The sequence below is a fragment of the Myotis daubentonii genome, chromosome 2 (assembly GCF_963259705.1).
Source record: "Myotis daubentonii chromosome 2, mMyoDau2.1, whole genome shotgun sequence".
In the NCBI taxonomy this organism is placed as follows: Eukaryota; Metazoa; Chordata; class Mammalia; order Chiroptera; family Vespertilionidae; genus Myotis; species Myotis daubentonii.
This window is the reverse complement of record NC_081841.1, coordinates 78,230,061-78,249,930: the sequence shown is the minus strand read 5'-3', so window position 1 is coordinate 78,249,930 and position 19,870 is coordinate 78,230,061. Positions and strand designations below refer to the sequence as shown.

Below are 19,870 nucleotides of genomic sequence, written 5' to 3'. Positions count from 1 at the left end.
ACCGGGGCGCGGGAGCGTCCTCCCGTCCGGCTGGTCGGGCCCGGAATCATCCCGAGCTGACGGCACTTTCCCCCCGGCCGGAGCCTCCCAGCCTTTCCCTCGAGGAATTCGTCTTGTACTTAAAAGGAAGGGCGGTGGGAGCAGGGGGAGGCGGGGAGAGGAGCCGGGTGCAGGGCGCGCAGGGCCGTTCCCGCCCCGGGACCCAGGCGCCGCGAGGCCGGCCGCCGCGGGGCCGCGAGCCCAGGAATGTGCGGTCCGGGCCGCGGGCGGGCGCGGGCGCCGCGCACCTGAGCGCCGGGGGCGGGGCGGCGGCGGACCCACCCCCCGCGGCCGCGCCCCTCCGCCCGGCTCGGCCCTTTCCGCCGGCTTCGGCGGCGCTCGGCTCCCTGCCCGCCCCTCGATCCCTCCCTCCCTCCCTCCCGGCAGAGCCGGGGGCTCCGGACGGCGACTTGGCGACTTGGCAGTGGTTCCTTCGGCGCCGCCTCTTCGGCTCACCTGGGAGCCCGGTCCCAGCCCCGCGCCGCATCCCCCAAACTCCCCCAGGTAAGGGCTGCCCGGGCGCCCGCGCTCCCCACGCCCCGGCCCCTTCCAGACCCGGCTGGACAGCTGGCGGCTAGTCCCCCCTCCGCGCCGTGCTCGGGGGTAGGAGCGACGGTGGCGGGGACCCGACCGGCGGTGGCCGCAGCGAGCGCGGGAGAGGCGACGGGCCGACAGGTGGCGGGGTCTGCGCGGGTCCCCCGACCGGCGCGGGCGCGGACCCCTGAGTGGACGGGCGGGGGGCGGGGCGGGGGCGGGGTCGTCCCTGTCCCCTCCCCTGGGGGCGGCGATCGCCGGCCGCCGTGTAGGTGTGTCGGAGGCGCCCTGCAGGTTGGGGACTCGGCGGCCGCTCGCCGGCGGGACCAGTGGGCGCGCTCGGGTGGGGGCTCCGCGGGGCAGACCCCCTGGCGGCGCGCGGACCTCAGGCTTCCCTCCCGCCCTGTGTGTTTCCCGCAGACCGCGGCGGCTGGGGACCGGGCAGCCCGAGCCCGAGGCGGTGCGCTCGTCTCTGCGGGGCCGCGTGGAGGAGGCGGCGGCGGCGGCCGGGGCCGGGGGCGGCCGGAGGTGAGCGCCCGGCCGGCCCGCCGGGAACATGGCGACCGGTGGCTACCGGGCCGGCGGCGGCAGCACCACGGACTTCCTGGAGGAGTGGAAGGCGAAGCGCGAGAAGCTGCGCGCCAAGCAGAACCCCCCGGGCCCCGCCGCCCCGGGCGGGGGCGGGAGCGGGAGCGACGCGGCCGGGAAGCCCCCGGCGGGCGCTCTGGGCACCTCGACGACCGGCGCGGCCGTCGAGCTCAACAACAACCTCCCGGGCGGCGCGGCCGCACCTGCCGCTCCGGGGGGCGTGAACTGCGCGGCGGGCCCCGCGGCGCTGCCCCGGGCGGCGCCCGGCCCCGGGCGGCCGGAGGACGAGCCCCCCGCCGGCGCCGCCGCCGCGGCCTCCGCCTCCGCCTCGGGGGCCCCGCCGGCCCGGGGCGACGAGGAGGAGCGGGACGGCGCCCCCGAGAAGGGCAAGAGCGCGGGCCCCAGTGCCCGGAAAGGCAAGGGGCAGATCGAGAAGAGGAAGCTGCGGGAGAAGCGGCGCTCCACCGGCGTGGTCAACATCCCTGCGGCCGAGGTGAGCCGGGAGCGGGGGCGCGGCCGGGCGCGGGGCGGGGGCTGCTGCCTCCCGCGTCTCCCTCCGGGGTCTCGGGTCCCCTCGGGTCCGGGCCCAGCGTTTTCCCGCGGCAGCGCCTGCCGCTGATCCTGGCGGGCGGGCGGGCGGGCGGGGGTGATGGAGTTTCACTCTGGGCAGATGCTTCCCGGGAAGGTCCCAACCCCGAGCGGGACACGTGCTGCGCAGGCTTGCAGGCTGAGGGCTCCGGCCGGGATCCGTTTCTGCGGCGGTGGAAACAGCTCCTGGCCTGGCCCCAGGCCCCAGAGCTTGCTCCGTCGGACGGTTTTTATTTTTTTTTTTATGCTCGGTCAGTTAGAAAAAATTGATTAATGGTGATGACGACAGATTTTATTTGGTTTCTCACGTGTCCGGCTCAAATGATCAGATTATCTCCTCTCTTAGCAGTGTTTAGTAGCACCTGTCGAGGAAAAGAAGCCTTAGCCTGAGTATATCCCAGACAGCGTTATCTTTCACTCACCCAGTAAGTCCAAATGAATATATGCCCTGTTTCATATGTAAGCCAACTTTTGGAAATAGCGCTTTCCAACAGACACACACACACACACACACACACACACACAGTTTTTTTTTGTTTTGTTTTTGTTTCTGAGTGATATTTAGGACAATAGGAACGCTGTAGCATCTCACAATTTTTTTCTGAGACGCTTTCTCCTCGTATTTAAGTATTTGGCTCTGTGTGTTCTGGAAAACATTTGTGGTAGGGTTGGGTGTCTTTTTTTTTTTTTTTTTTTTTTTTTTTGAGCAGTCTCAAAACATTTCTGCAGGCAGTAGCATCTTTCCATTAGAGTGACTGGGGAAACATTTTTACTTAGTGAATAGCTGCACCATTTTACCCACAACAAAACAAAACAATACAATCCTATACAAGTTTTGATTACTTCAGTAGTAGCTCACAGGTTTTGGGAAGTGATTCAACAACCTTGTTTCACCCAAAGTAGTTAGTTGCATCTTTTCCTCATTGGCTCTTTAGGTTTTACTTTCTTTTTTTTTTTTTACTCCTGGTCTTTAATTTATTCAACTTTGACACCAAGAAGACAGTAAGAATTACTAACTTTAATTGTGGTTCAAGTAAAAAAGCATTGGCATTAAGTTGGCGTGTATGTCAAACATACCCAAATGTTTAAGTCTTAATATGATTTCCGCACCTGGAAAATCAGTTTGTCTTTGAAGGGTATATTTTTATGAGTGGTTCAGGGAGATTTTTATCGGCCAGCAGAACTGTTCACTGTGGCTTGCTACTTGCACAAAAGATCTGTTACTCATTAAATTGTTTAAGAAGGAATTCTAAAAGTAGTAATCAAATTTCTAGGTTTTTTTTGTTGTTTGTTTAGTTAAAAATATGAAGATTGAGGGGAAACTGAAGACAAGGCTTTGGAAAAACTACATTCCTCAACTTATTTTTAAAGTAGCTGGAGGTCCAAATAAAAGAACTTGTCATTTTCAATCTTTTCCTCATTATTCATCTGACAGGGTTCTTATTTGGGAAATACACTGTCAGATGTTAGATTTCATTATTTGTCTGGCTGCTTGTGCTAAAAAGATACATTTTTGTTTTTTTAACAAGGGTAATGTTTACTGAGGGAAATAAGTATAGTGTATCTTGTGAGATCCTAAGAAACATCCTTTGTTAATACTTCTGCTTTGGGTAAGGAACATAGTGCTGAGAATGTAGATGACTCCCCATTACAATTGAGTCTAATACTCTGGAATGTTTTTCATTTGGGTGTTGGCAACTCCTAAATTTAATCTTCCTTAAAAACAAACAACCCAGGGTACCATTTTTTTTGTCTGTGGAATTTGAACCTTTTTTATTGAATGGGGAATTGAGGACTGCTTTCTTTTTGTGGTTACTATGGCTCTGTTTCATGCTGTAGGACTCAACAAAACATGGTCATGTTTTACCATAGTATCTAATTAGCAGGCATGCTTCCTGATGCCTCCTCCCAAAGTAGTGGTAAAATACTTTGAGGTGGCTCAAAACTTTGAAGGTGAACCATTTTCATATCTTTTGCTTATTGATTTTTAGAATTTGTGCCGCTCATTTCTATTAGTCAACATTGAGAAGACCAGATGCGGAGCTTTGTGGGCCATACTACTTAGCACTTCTGTTTTTAAAAGTTAATATAGTATTTTACAATTTTTTCAGGTATCAAAGCAGAAAACCACCAATCTGTCAATACTCAAAAGTAGACTTGTATTATATATAGTGTTGAGTAAGACTTATTTTCAAACCCTGTTCCCAACCAAGTTTATATTAGATTAGCATGCTAAAATAAGCTCTTAGCATGTAAGTATACCAAAAACAACTGGAAGGTACTCTTAGGAAGGAAGCAGGTCAAAAACTGAAAGCAGTGGATGACGGTAAAATACTGGGTGGATACTGGGTCTGAGGACTATAATAAAAAGTGCAAATTTACAGATGCTTATTAGTGAGATAAACTTCAGTTCTCATTTACAAAGTTAGAGGTTTTTTAAGAGCTTTTTTTGGCGGGGGGGGGGGGGAGCCCATATTGGATGTGACATACTTCCTGCCAATAATTATTATATATGCTTATTAGATCAGTCAGATAGTTACTACATGTTTGTGTCCAGGTAATATCATTAGCATTGTGATGAAAAGAAGTAGTAGCAAGACTGTAATCTAGGAAAGCTAAGGCATCCTCCTATATAATAAAGAGCTAATATGCTAATCAGACCGAACAGCAGACCGACATTCCAGATGAAGCCAGGGCTGGGAGGGCTGAGTGACTGGAACTACTGAGCCCCTTGCACGAATTTCGTGCATCGGGCCTCTAGTAATTACATGAAAAACTTAAGAACTGAGTTAGTTTAAAAGTCATCTTAATAGTTTTAATTAATTGCTTATTAGAAATATTGTGTGTTTAAAGGGAAGAGTTGATTGGCTGAGAGAGGCTATTGAAGGTGAGGGTCTTGAGCTAAGTCTTATGTTTCTATACCCATATATTCATACATGCATGTATACATACCTTTTTGTATAGTATTTTAAAAGAGTGCAGTGGTACTTAACTGTGGCAGCACATCATTATCATGTGAGGATCTTAATACGCTCCTGTGCTGATTACTCTTGCCCTCTTCCTCCCTGATCCCCTTATGATTTAGTAGGTTTGGGATGGATCCCAGGCAATAATATTTTGATAAGCTTCCCATGTGATTCTAATGTGAGTCAAGCTTAAGGACTATTGGGCTGTAGTCTGGGTTACAGAAATGAATAGGACACAGGCCTTGCCCACAAGGGACTCCCAAGTAATAAAGGCAGTTATGGTAAGTACAGTGTTAAAGTACAGCCTGTTTCCTGAGCAGAGTACATAACTCAGGGAGGAGGGGTGTATTTGAGGAAGGCTTCCGAGATTTTATATACCCCTGTTTTCAGAGTGCTTGTTATTGCGGTTGAGTAGGTTTGCACGAGTGGATTAACAGATGATTACCATAGAAAATAAACTCTTTTAATAGGTAGAACTCAAATGACACTAAGGTTTTGATTTAAATAGAAAAGGTAACATATATTGAAACTCACTGATTTCATAGTAGTTGGCTAAAGTACTTTATGTGTTGTCTTAATTAATGCTCGCAGCAATCCCATGTGGTAGTTACATTTACTCTTTTTATCCCCATTTCCAGAGGAAATAAAATGGATGCTTAGAGAGTTTAAAGTGACTCTTGATCGCATAGAGCAGTGATTGGCATAGTTTAAAGGAGCATTTTTAAATGAGCAAAATGTAAGTAATAATTACTCAGCATTTTTGTTCAACATTATATGGGACAAGTTCCACTTAGTAAACTTTATAAATCCAGGTAGATTAAGAAATGCCATTTGGAATGCCCATTATATTCCAGACTTTCTACCTACCTGTCTATGTGGTGAGTCAGGGGAGGAACTAATAGTGAGTCAGAGTTGGAAAAATATAGCATAAACACTGAGGTTGCTTAATAAGATATAAGCCAGACTTTCCTAAATGTTTGACTTCATTGATAAAGTAAATTGAATTTTTAATATTATGATTTATAGTGAGTTATCTAAGATGAGATGCTTTTTTCCATAAAAATAATTATGCAATTAAAGTAGATGACATTTATGGTGTGCTTTATTAAGTGCCAGGCACTCTTCTAAGCACTTTACATATATTGGTGCACAACCCTAAAGGAAGATGGGGGCCTGCTGAGAGGGTAAGTTACTTGCCTGAGTTTGTGGTAAGAAGCAGCGATAGTCTGCCTTCAAAGCCTTGTGCTTAATCTTATATACTAGAGGCCCAGTGCACTAATTCATGCATGGGTGGGGTCCCTCAGCCTGGCCAGAGATCGAGGCCTATGGGGGGGGGGAGCAGCCAGCAGGGGGGAGGGGTCGTGGGAGGTTGGCTGTGGGAGTTCACTAACCACCAGGGGCAGCTCCTGCATTAAGTGTCTGCCCCCTGGTGGTCAGTGCACATCATAGCAACTGGTTGACCGGTCGTTCTAGTCAGTTGTAATGGTCACTTAGGCTTTTATATACATAAAGTATTATATGCTATATTCTGAATTTAATAAATACAAAGATTATTTTAGTAAAATATAAGATACTAACATATTGCTATAGAATTTGAAAATGGCCGTATTATAAAAGGCAGATGAAGTGGGACTTCATTGGAAAAATTTAGCAAGTAAACATATTACCATTGGCATTAAAATTGTTATTTAAGATCTTTATTAAGCTAGTGGCCTTATTCTCTTTATTATTTCTACATTAGTTTTTAGCATCTGTGATGTAAGCCAGAAAATAATTATGCTATTTAATAGTAATGCTAATATAATGTCTTAGAAGTTTAAAATTATTGGGAAATACTAGAATTTGACATTTTCTAAGTGTTTTTTTTTTCCTTTTTAAAAAGTGAGGTATAATTGACATACCATAAAATTCATCCTTCTAAAGTGTTTGATATTTGTTGTTAATCCTTGCCTCATATTTTTTTCCTTGATTTTTAATCGATAGAGTGGAAAGGAGGGACGGATGGGGAGAGAGACAGAGAGAAACATTGATGGGAGAGAGACACCGGGAATTGAACCCTCAACCCTTCAGTGGAGGGCTGACACTCTAATCACTGAGAGACACCGACCAGGGTTTAAAGTGTTCCATGGATTTTAGTATATTCATAAATTTGTGCTCTCTAAGTGCTTTTATATTTTTATCCTAATTTTTCGTTATGTTCCTAAAACCTGAGGTACCTAAGTCTTAGCTCCCCATTCAGTAAAGAGCAACAGTTTTCAAAGCATGAGAAGCTATTAAATTAAAATAATCAGCCCAGCCAGTGTGCTCAGTGGTTGAGCATCAACCTATGAACCAGGAGGTCATGGTTTCATTCCTGGTCAGGGGAGGTGTCTGGGTTGGGAGCTCCATCCCCAGTAGGGGGCATATGGGAGCAGGCTGATCAATGATTCTTTCTCATCATTGATGTTTCTATCCCTCTTTCACAGAAAAAATGAAATTAATGGTAGAATCTACTTCGTTTTAAGTTTCTTAAAACTTGGTGACCTATTACCATTTGTACTGGAGTTTAGTGTAAGGTTTTTAATTTAACTGAATGTAACATTTCAATTTATTTAAAATTTTACATATTGTTCTTGGAGATCTGCAAAGCTCCAATATCTAAACCAATGATTTTCAACCTTTTTCATCTTAGGGCACATGTTAACTAACTACTAAAATTCTGTGGCATACCAAAAAATGTATTTTTTGCTGATCTGACAAAAAAATAGGTATAATTTTGATTGAGTTACAAAGATAATAATAGAATTTACCAATCCTTTTTGCTCTAAAGTGACTTTTTAAAAAAATCAGGTGCTGTCCTGGCTAGGTGGTTCAGTTGGTTGGAATGTCAACCTGTACACCAAAAGGTTGCAGGTTCGATTCCTGGTCAGAGCATGTATAGGAGGCAACCAGTAGATGTTTCTCACATTGATGCTTCTCTCTCTACACCTTATTCCCCTCCTCTTTCTCTCAAAATCAATAAACATATCCTCGGGTGAGGAGTAAAAAAAATCCGGTGCCTGTAGTTGTATATAAGGATTTCTGGTAGCAAGAATTAACCAACTAGCTGTAACCTTATTATATACATATTTCAAAATAGGGCCTTCACACCATCGATTGTTGTGTTGGCTGTTAACACAACATTGATAACATTTTCTTTTATTTGACAATCTAAGGGAAAAGAGGTCAGTGCCCCTGACTAAATAGTCAGGTATTGCAAAAATTCTTGCTGTACACCGGTTGAAAATCGCTTATCTAATCATTTGGAAACTTTGAGTCAGAGCACAAATGGTGTTTTAGACCACTAACAGTGTTAGTATGTTACTTGGATTAGTGTCCTAAAAGCTGTGTGTAGTCGGGGGAGTGGGAGGGCACTACCTGTATGTTGTTTCCTCAAAATGCTGATTACTGAGGTTCATCTCAGTCTGGGGGAGGGTAGGGATTACCTGAGACTGCATTTTAACATGTTCTTGAGTAATTCTTGTACACACTAAATTTTAGGAAGAACTGACTTCAATGCCCTGTACTGGTTTACCAATATCTCACATGAAATTGATACTATTATCTAACAGGATTGTTATATGAATCAAATCAAATAATATTTGTAAGATGTTCTAAAGATGACCAAATGATAAGTTATAGTTGCTGTACAGGTTACATTGACAATTCGTTGTTGATATCTAATGGAAATTTCTTATTGGGATGTTAAGCATTCTCATTTTTTCTTCTAATTAAACTTTATAGATATTTTAACGGACAACTTGATCTATTTGGAAATGCATTGTACCTTACAAACATTTACATAACAGTCATATTACATATTGTCCAGAATTTGTTAGAAGCTTAGACTACTGAAAAAAGCCTCTAACACTTAATCTATTTTGGCTGATACAAGTATTGCTGCTCCAGCTTTTTGTTTGTGTGTTTTCATTTGCATGAAATATCTTTTTTCATCCCTTTATTTTCAGTCTGCTTGTGTCTTTAGATCTGAAGTGGGTCTCTTGTAGGCAGCATATATACAGGTCTTTTTTTTTCTTTCTTTTTTTTGTTAATTTAGCCATGCCATGTCTTTTGATTGGAGCATTTTGTCTATTTACATTTAAAGTAATTGTTGATAGGTGTTAGCTATTGCCATTTTATTAATTTTTTTCTGATTATTTTTATAGTTCTTTTCTGTTCCTTTCTTATTCTCTTGCTCTATTTTATAGGTTGATGATTTTCTATGGTGTTATATTTGGATTCCTTTCTCTTTATTTCTTATAAATCTATAGATTTTTGGTTTGTGGTTACCATATGCTTCATATATACTAAGCTATGTTGTAGTAGTCTATTTTAGGCTAATGGTTGCTTAAGTTCAAACACATTCTAAAATCTACAGTTTTAATCACCCTTTCCATGTTTATGTTTTTATCTTTATTTACTTCTTTTGTGTGTGTGTTTGTGTATATCCCTTAATTTATTGTTGTAATTACACGTTATGTTTCTACTTTGTCTTTTAAATTTTGTCTTTTAAGATTTATAGTTGCTGATGTACTGTTTTTACTATTTGCTTTTGTCAATGAGCATTTTTTACTTTCCTATATTTTCTTATATTTTAAAAGCGCTTCTTAAAGAAATCCCATTAACATTTCTTATAGTACTGGTTTAGTGGTGATGAACTCCTTTAGCTTTTTCTTGTCTGGAAAACTTCATCTCTTTGATTTTAAATGAAAACCTTGCTGGGTAAAGTATTCTTGCTTGTAATCCTTTGCCTTTGATGACTTTGAATATTTCTTGCTAGTCACTTATGGTCTGCAAAGTTTCAGCTAATAGTGTTAATGGGAGCTCTCTTGTATGTAATCAACTGCTTTTTTTTATGCTGTTTTAAGATTCCCTCTTTGTCTTTAACCTCTGGCATTTTAATTTTGATGTGCCGTGGAATGTACCATCTTGTTCAGCACTCTATGCAGTTACTGGCATTGTATTTCTATTTTCATCATCAGGATTTCAGTCATTATTTCTTCAAATATGTTTTTAATGCTTTGCTCTCTTTCTCCTACTGTTACCCGGTGATGTGGAATTAACCTTGATATTGTCCTAGAGATCCTTTGAGCTATCCTCTTTTAAAAAAAGTCTTTCTTTTCTTTTTGCTTTTCCATTTGGGTGTTTTCTGCTACTTCGTCTTCTAGATCTCTGATTTAGTCCTCTGATTCATCTAATTTGCTGTTTATTCCTTCTAATGTATTCATCATTTCAGTTACTGTATTCTTCGTTTCTAACTGGTTCTTTTTTTATATTTTCTGTCTTCTTGAACTTTTCACTGAGTCCCTATATTCTTCCCCTCAGTTCATTGAGCATCCTTATAACCAGTTTATTTTTAAACTTTGTATCTGGTAGATAGCTCATCTCCATTTCATTTAGTTCTTTTTCTGGAGTTTTGCCGAGTTCTTTCATTTGGGACATGTCTTTGTCTCCTCGTTTTTTGCTGACTCCCTTTGTTTCTATGTATTAGGCCATCTCCCAGTTTTGATAGAGTGGCTTATGTAGAAGGTGTCCTGTGGGACTCTGGCAGTCTCCCCCGTCACCTGTGCTAGGTGCTCCAGGGGTGTCCCCTGTGTGGGTTGGGTGTGCCCTTCTTTGTAGTTGGGCGTCAGTTGCTGTTGTTATGTCAGTGGATGGGATTGACTGTCAGGACTGGTTGAGAGGGCTAGCTGTGACTATAGTGGATGAGCTGTTTTGCCTGGGTTGACCACATGGAGCAGGAGTTGCTTTAGTGGGGCTCTGGTGCCAGCTGAGTTTGCCTTTTGGGTGTATTGTTACTGGAGCTGGTTGGGTGGTGCACCAGTGTGCTCTGAAGCCAGCTACCAGGTGTGCTGGATCTGGGGCCTCGTAGAAGAGACTTGTTGCAGGCCCACTGCTACTTATGCTGGGTTTGGGGCCTCTTGGTAGTAACTCCCATGTATTGTAATCTGTGGTTGGTTGTTGCTTGTGCTGGGCTTGGAGGCGCTTGGGACAGGCTGTGCTGTGAACTGAGGCTAGTTGCCACTTGTTCTGGGCTTGGGACCCTTGGTGGGTGCCGCATTGTGAGCTGAGGCCAACTCTGCCCCTTCTGCCGGGCTTGTGACTGACTGCTTAGTGGAAGCTATGTTCCAGGTCAATACTGGCCACCTCTTAGGCCAGGCTTGGATCCAGTTCATGGGAGTTACAGTACAGGTTGAGACTGGTCACCACTTGTGCTGGGTTTGTGGGTGCTTAGCAAGACCTACAAGGCATGCCAAGGCCAGTGATGCTTGTTTGGGGTTTGTGGATCTTTGAGAAATTTTGGGAAAGTCCTCCAGCTGAGCTGAGGCAGGCTGCTTGTGTTAGAAAGCTGCTAAGAGGCTGAGACCGAGTAAGTTGGGTGAAGGGAGGTGGTCTCAGGGAATCACTGGGGTAGGGGATATGGTGTTAGCCAGGTTAATGGAGGCACCATATTTGGTGCCTGCCAGACAGGGCCAGCTGGGTAAGGATAATAGTTCAACAAAGGAGTAATGACACATGCCAGCACTTACATCCCTAGAGAAAGTTGTCCTGATCCTTTCTCCTTCAGCCCTGCTCCTGACGTTAGTCAGTTTAGTTCCTTCCTGTGTGTTCTGGCTGTTTCTGAGTTGCTGTCCCTGCACTGGGACTTACAGTGTGTGGGTTTGTGAGTGAGTGAGTCTGTGCATGGTCTCTTTAAGACCTGCAGCTCCTTGGTCTCTTGCAACCATTTGTATCTCTGGCACATAATCTCTGCTGTTTTTCACTGCCAAGTCTTATGGGGACTCCTCTTTTCTGCATTGATTCTTTTTTTTTTTTTTATTGCTTAAAGTATTACAAAGGGTATTACATATGTGTCCATTTTTTCCCCCCGCCCTAGACAGTCCCCTAGCCTCCCCTATCCCCGGTGTCTTATGTCCATTGGTTATGCTTATATGCATGCATACAAGTCCTTTGGTTGATCTCTTACCCCCCTACCTCCTGCACCCCCACCCTCCCCGGCCTTCCCGCTGCAGTTTGACAATCTGTTTGAGGCAGCTCTGCCTCTGTATCTATTATTGTTCAAAAGTTTATAATGGTCTCTATTATCCATGAATGAGTGAGATCATGTGGTATTTTTCCTTCATTGACTGGCTTATTTCACTTAGCATAATGCTCTCCAGTTCCATCCATGCCGTTGCAAATGGTAAGAGTTCCTTCCTTTTTAGAGCAGCATAGTATTCCATCGTGTAGATGTACCACAGTTTTCTAATCCATTCATCTACTGATGGGCACTTAGGCTGTTTCCAGATCTTAGCTATGGTGAATTGTGCTGCTATGAACATAGGGGTGCATATATCCTTTCTGATTGGTGTTTCTGGTTTCTTGGGATATATTCCTAGAAGTGGGATCACAGGGTCAAATGGGAGTTCCATTTTCAGTTTTTTGAGGAAACTCCATACTGTCTTCCATAGTGGCTGCACCAGTCTGCATTCCCACCAGCAGTGCACAAGTGTTCCTTTTTCTCCACATCCTCTCCAGCACTTGTCGTTTGTTGATTTGTTGATGATAGCCAGTCTGACAGGTGTGAGATGGTACCTCATTGTTGTTTTGATTTGCATCTCTCGGATGATTAGTGATTTTGAGCATGTTTTCATATATCTCTTGGCTTTCTGAATGTCCTCTTTTGAAAGGTGTCTATTTAGGTCCTTTGCCCATTTTTTGATTGGATTGTTTATCTTCCTTTTGTTAAGTTGTATGAGTTCCCTATAAATTTTGGAGATTAGGCCCTTATCAGATATGTCATTGGCAAATATGTTTTCCCACACAGTGGGTTTTCTCGTTTTGTTGATGGTTTCTTTTGCTGTTCTGCATTGATTCTTGAGTTGGGTGGGGAGCCTGGTGTGGAGCTGGGACCCCTCCTCATTGGAGACGTCCGGAGCTGAGATACCCCCCTCAATTCTTAATTGCCACACCATGGGTGTGGGACCTGCGGGTTCTGCACCTCTGCCCCTCCTACCAGTCCCACATGGCTTCTTTTTTATATATTCAGTTACAGGAATTCTATTCATTTTGTCTTCAGTTGGCTCTCAATGATGGTTGTTCTATAATCTAGTTGTAATTTTGAAGTGTTTGTTGGAGGAGGTGAGCAGAGTTTACCTACTCTGCCACCTTGGCTGGAAGTCCTTAGTCTGTTGTGCTCTTGAAAGTGCACAATACAGTTTTCAATAATAGTCTCATCTGTTTTAACTCGTGTTGAATTGAAAGAAAATGGGCTGTTGTATTATGAAAGTGTGTATTTTGTTGGGGTTTTGGTGAAAACACAACAGAGAATTTATGTTATAGATTATAATTCTGTGACAGCTACAAATTTGTTTGCAAGCTCTTTATATAAATTCTAGTGGACTAACTGATGAGACAAATAAAGATAATGAAACACAGTTTGAAATATAGAATGAAAACATTTTTTGTAATAAAATTGACTTCAAAATATACCGCCTAGTATTGTCTATCTATAGCAGCGATTTTCAACTGGTGTACTGCAAGAATTTTTAAAACATGCAGTAGCTGACTGTTTAGTCAGAGGCACTGACCTCTTTTTCTTTAGATTGTTAAATAAAGCAAACAATTTCAATAGCTGTCCAGTGTGAATGAATAAAAGTGACACCTCTGTTTTTGTCAGATTAGCAATTTTAGTAATTTTGTGTGCCATGAGATGAAAAAGATTGAAAATTGCTGATCTTTGGGCATGTAAGTGAACTACTTATTTCTTTGAGAAATTTGCAGGTTATATAAAGTATGGAATGATTTTCTGTTTTGGAATTTCTTGCAAAATGTTTTTAGTAATATTCAAAAAGAATGGAAATTTCAGTTATGAAGAGCAAAATTAACATTTAGAAGATGGTACTTGAAGAATATGAAATAAAAGTAAGATTATATTAGCTGAAATAGTCAAAGAAGTTACTTTCAGGTTTCAAATTCTTGATAAGACTGGTATTTTATTTTGCATTTATTATTATTTTCTGGTAAAAGTAAGTTTTTTTTTTTTTTTTTAAATAATGTGTTCAGTGTAGTTTCTTTGTGGAAACACAAGAAAAGATAAACATCACCTGTTATCTTATACATAGTAGTATCTGTTTCTAAATCTGTTTTCTGTATATCTACATAAAAAATGGGACCACATTAATACATATTCACATATTTAGTTATTCATCGTGGGTATTTTTATGATGTTAGTATGACTTCAAAAACAGGAATGGATTTTTAAAATTTTTTTGGTGTGGAAAATACCCATAACATAAAATCTTAACCATTTTGTACATTCAGTGGAATTAAATATATTCACATTGTTGTGCAACCATCACCACTCTCCAGCCTGTAACTCTTTTTATCTGGTAAAACTGAAACTCACCCTGACTGGTTTTGCTCATGGTTAGAGCATGGGCCCTCGAACCGCAGGGTTGCGGGTTCGATTCCCGGTCAAGGGCAAGTACTTCGATTCCAGGTTCCCCAGCCCCAGTAGGGGTGAATGTGGGAGGCAACCAATCAATGTATCTCTCCCACATCAGTGCTTCTCTTTTTCTTCGCTTCCTCCCTCCCTTTCATCTCTCTCTCCTCCCTCCCTTCCAATCTCTCTAAAAATCAATGGAGGGCAATGGAAACTAAAGAGAAAATAAACAAATGGGACTACATCAAAATAAAAAGCTTTTGCACAGCAAAGGAAACCATCAACAAAACAACAAGAAAGCCCACTGCATGGGAGAACATACTTGCAAATGTTATCACCGATAAGGGTTTAATCTCCAACATTTACAGGGAACTCATACAACTTAACAGAAGGAAGATAAACAACACAATAAAAAAATAGGCAATGGACCTAAATAGATACTTTTCGAAAGAAGACAGAAGAAAGGCCAAAAGACATGAAAACATGTTCAAAGTCACTAATCATCCGAGAGACGCAAATCAAAATGACAATATGGTACCATCTCACACCTGTCAGAATGGCTATGATCAACAAATCAACAAAGGACAAGTGCTGGAGGGGATGTGGAGAAAAAGGAACCCTCGTGCACTGCTGGTGGGAATGCAGACTGGTGCAGCCACTGTGGAGAACAGTATGGAGTTTCCTCAAAAAACTAAAAATGAAACTCCCATTTGATCCAGTGATCCCTCTTCTAGGAATATATCCCAAGAAACCAGAAACACCAATCAGAAAGGATATATGCACCCCTATGTTCATAGCAGCACAATTATCCATACCCAAGATCTGGAAACAGCCTAAGTGCCCATCAGTAGATGGGTGGATTAAAAGACTGTGGTACATCTACACAATGGAATACTACGCTGTGGTAAAAAAGAAGGAATTCTTACCATTTGCAACAGCATGGATGGACCTGGAGAGCATTATGCTAAGTGAAATAAGCCAATCAGAGAAAGATAAATACCACATGATCTCACTCATTTATGGAATATAATGAACAACATAAACTAATGAACAAAAACAGATCCAGAGACAGAGAAGTATCGATCAGACCGTCAAACTTCAGAGGGAAGGTAGGGGAGGGTGGGGGTAAGGGGGAGAGATCACCCAAAGGATTTATATGCAAGCATATAGGCCTAACCAATGGACACAGACAACAGGGGGGTGAGGGCATGAGTGGGAAGGATAGGGGGTAACGTGGGGATAAGGACACATATGTAATAATAAAATAATTTTTTTAAAAATCAATGGAAAAAAATATACTCGGGTGAGGATTAAAAACAAAACAAAAAAACCCCCTGAAACTCTATACCCATTAAACAGTTACTCCCCATTTTACCATCTCAGCAGCACCTGGCAACCACCATTATACTTTCTGTTTTTAGCAATGGAAATGTTGGTGTTATTTGATATTAGAATACTTAAGCATTACTTGATTGGGAAAGGACCCTGCTGCTTCTCTGCCCTATTATGTAGCTTTCTTATTGGAAGATAAATAAGTCATCTTAACATAAACAGCTCCCCATCCCCCCACCTCCAACATGCACAAACATTGTGTATCCTGAAGCATTTTCAAGAAAAGTGTTTGGGTCTTTATAAAAATACCTCATAGGTACTAGGACCTTCAGATAATTGTGAAGGATGCCCAGAGTTGGTGATTTTTTTTTTTTTTAAAACCTTTATACCTTTGATTTTGGTGGGAAATTGGTCATCAGAACTGCAATTATAAGTGTGGGTAAGATCTTAACATACAAGTTCTTAAAACTCACTGTGGCATGCAAAATCACAATAAAAACCACAGGGCAAATGAAAAATTGAGTTTAGGGACATGACACTAAAAAATTTTGTCAGTGACATGTAAAAAGATAAAAACTTAATAAAGACAAGCACAATTTTATGCATGTTAAATTGTGAAGAAATACGTAAGTACTCTAGTAAATATGACACTTGACCTAAAAAATGATGTATAGTTTGCCTGGCTGGCATGGCTCATTGGTTGAGCATTGACTTATGAACCAGGAGGTCACGGTTTTTCTGATCAGGACACATGACCTGGTTGCAGGCTCGATCCCCAATGTGGGGCATGCAGGAGGTAGCCAATCAGTGTTCCTCTTTCTTCACTGATGTTTCTCTCTCTCTCTCTCTCTCTCTCTCTCTCTCTCTCTCTCTCTCTCTCTCTGAAATCAATAAAAATATAGTAAAAAATGTTATAAAGTTTGCTTGTAGAAGTGGGTGTCAAAAGAGTTGCAACTTGTGATGTGGAGGAAGGATTATCTGAAATTGGACTGAAAGTGTAGCACCAGGTGTGGATGGGTGTGGCTCTTAACACATGCAGTGAACTGAGCTACCTGGCAGATGTTTGAGGGGTGTGCATTTTGGTGTATTTCTATGTGGCTGGGTTGTGTCTTTTGTGCTTACCTAGTGATTCTTGCAGTTGTGCATGAGCAAACGTGAAATTTGTCTCATGCTTAGCATGCTCCCTAATATATTGGTTGCCTTGGAACAAATCCAAGTTTCTAAACAAATGTTACAGTGTTAAAAATATATACCCACACATATACATCTACCTATATATGCACGTCCATTATCCGTTTATCTGAAAAATATAAAACAGTGGCTTGGGGAAGATCTGTTCAAGTAATGAAATCGAGAAAGGGCTAGGGAGCAGACAGTGACTAGAGAAGAGAATACTACTGTTTATTTCAGAGTATACTAATACTGATTGCTAGGGCAGTGGAAAGGGAAAGGAATGGATGGATTTAAGAGTATTTCATTGGTATTAAAAGATTATGTAATGATGTTTTGAGCTGCAAAAGTCTTTAGAGATCACCTCCTAGTCCATTATAAAAAAGTATTAACTTGGTTTTTCCAGACTACTTCTGTCTCAAAATTTAAGTTGTATTTTACCCTCACTCAACCTTCAGCTGAGTGTAGCCCAGAACCTAACTACCCTGATACCTTCCTGGAATCTTGCTGATTTTATTCCTTTCTTAAATACTCAGCCTTTCCCTTGGTTCATCTTGCCATGAAGAAATGTTTTCTTAATTCTGCTTCACCTTCAACTTGCTTTTTCCTTAATTGCTCATTTTAAAGACATTGTTTTCACCTGCTAACTCCCACTTCACTGCTCAGGTCCTGCTATTTTATGGAAATTGATTTCTCCAGGTTGCTTTCTACTTCCTAATTGCCAAATGCCACAGCATCTTTTATATTTTCAACCTATTTGACCTCACTGTGCCATTTGCCCTTACTTCTCTCCCTTGGATGCTATAACATTTTTGTAAGATTTTTTTGGTTGGTTTTATTCAGAAACATTTGAGTACTCTAGGCTCAGTGCTAGATGATACAAAGATGAATTATAAACGCATCAGTCTTTAAGGAACCTCCAGTCTTTATTCAGAGAAGATCATAATGTTTTAGTTCAGGTTGCTATAGTAGAATACTATAGATTGGATGGTTTACAAACAAAAAAAATTTATTTCTCATTGTTTTGGAGGTTGAAAGGTTGAAGATCAAGGCGGCAGCAGAGTTGGTGTCTGGTGAAGGTTTACTTCCTGTTCACTCTGACTCCTCACATTGTGGAAGGAGTGAGAGAGTGAGGAGACTGGGGTCTCATTTATCAGGGCACTATCCCATTCATGATGGCTCCACCCTTATGACCTGATCTCGTCCCAAAGGCTCAACTTTCTAATACTGTCATAGAGGAATTTGGGGGAGACACAAATATTCAGTCCATATTGGATAACAAATTATTAGAATTTGTTGTAATAAGAACTATGGTGGAGAAAAGAACAAAATACTCAACTAACTTAGAAGGAAGCCACCGATTACATAAGGGAGAAAAGGAAGGCTTTGCATAAGATAAAGTATTAAGCCTGGGTCTTGATTGGTAGTATCCCAGTGGAGAGGGGGACACAGTAACATCCTAGGTAGAGCAAATAGCATGTGTGAAGGCACAGAGCCAGGAAATACTAGCATTCTATCACATGCCAACTGTATGCTGAGCATTGTGCTGGGGGCTTTCCATGCTTTATTTCTAATCTTCACAATAACTCACAAGGTAGATTTTTTTATTCCTCATTTTACAGGATGAGGAAGTTGAGCCTCAAAGAAGTTGTAACTTGCCCAGAAGCCAAACTGGCAGAACTTGGATTTGACTCCAGATTTGTGTGGCTGCCAATTAGTGCCCACACATTGGTTATCATTGTTGGAAAGAGGGAGGGGGTATAATGTAACAGAGGAAACTTTAATGAGCAGATACTTTATAGTGGGGGGTGAATGGAGAACAGCTAAAGAGGAATGATACAGAACAGTTGTGATAGATCTAAATGTTATGCCAAGGAATTCAGACTCTATTCTGCTGTTCTTTGTCAGTATTGTTGGCTAGGCATTTCCTTCCTCTGTCCATACCTGTTTATACGATAACTCTGACAGCTTCTGGAAGCAAAACGTTTTGCCTGCCTAACTTGAAATCATTAAGAGGATTTTCTTGTTCAGAGACAGATGATGTATTCAAGATTAGTAAATAATACAAAATCCTATAAAAAGAAAATGTATAAAATAGAATAAGTAAATCCAGATTTCCTCATGGGTTAAAATGAAATGAGAGAATAGGCTCTAAACAAAGGTGTGCCAAGTGGTTCTTGTACAAAAACTGGAGGCCCAGTGCACGAATTCATGCACAGGTGGGGTCCTGCCGGCTGGCGGGGGGTGGGGGGGTGGGGACGTGGGAGGTTAGTGGGCCGACCCCACCCCCTGGTCGAACTCCCAGTCGAACTCCTGGTGGAGGGAACAATATGCATATTAGCCTTTTATTATATAGGATAATTCTTTACTGAAGATAGATTTGGGAACAACTTTTTTTGGAGGAGCAGGATGGAATAGAGATAGGGCTCTAGTGATATTAAATTGCCAGATTCTGTTCTGAGTGTAACCATTTATAGCTTAATATTGTGCCTGGATTCAGACTTTGTCCTGTACTTGATATAAAAGCGGGTGTTTATTCCATTCCCAGATTCTTCCAGTTCATCTTAGAATACAGGTGATAAAGAATAGGCACTGCCTTTGAATCTTTTTCCACATATTTAACTTCTCCAAGGTGTTCCTTCCCTCCCTTCCATCTGCCCTCTATTTTAGGGGAAGTCAAGTGCTGCTTCAAACCATGTTTTAGAAATACTGTTTGTTTATATTTGATTATATAAAGGTAATACCTTCTTCTTGCAGAAAATTAGAAACAAACATCAAAAACAGGATTGTGTAAAGGTAAGCTATAGATTTTATCAATTGGAATACAGTCTTCCATTTTTATTTTTATGCGTTGGGATTATATTCTATGTACATTTTCATAATCTACCTTTACATTTGACATTATATCTTAAATAGTATTTCCTTTTTTTTTTTTTAATAAATTTTATTGATTTTTTACAGAGAGGAAGGGAGAGAGATAGATAGTTAGAAACATCGATGAGAGAGAAACATCGATCAGCTGCCTCCTGCACATCTCCCACCGGGGATGTGCCCGCAACCCAGGTACATGCCCTCGACCGGAATCGAACCCGGGACCCTTCGGTCCGCAGGCTGACGCTCTATCCACTGAGCCAAACCGGTTTCGGCAGTATTTCCTTTTTAAAAAAATATATTTTTATTGATTTCAGAGAGGAAGGGAGAGGAAGAGAGA

At 42.1% G+C, this 19,870-nt stretch overlaps 1 protein-coding gene across 2 annotated transcripts in view; it reads left to right on the top strand.

Annotated features, from left to right (window-relative positions):
* The first annotated feature begins 399 nt into the window (after positions 1-399).
* PAWR (pro-apoptotic WT1 regulator) overlaps positions 400-19,870 on the top strand; it is a 115,361-nt gene continuing 95,890 nt past the window's right edge. Inside the window, exons 1-2 of one of the 2 annotated variants that reach the window (XM_059683700.1) lie at positions 400-543; positions 994-1,654. In XM_059683700.1, the coding sequence (XP_059539683.1) occupies positions 1,130-1,654 (525 nt within the window). In that variant the 5' untranslated portion in view covers positions 400-543; positions 994-1,129. Of the gene's footprint in view, positions 544-873; positions 1,655-19,870 lie in introns of those variants that run through there. The other variant, XM_059683699.1, reaches the window with a different exon arrangement.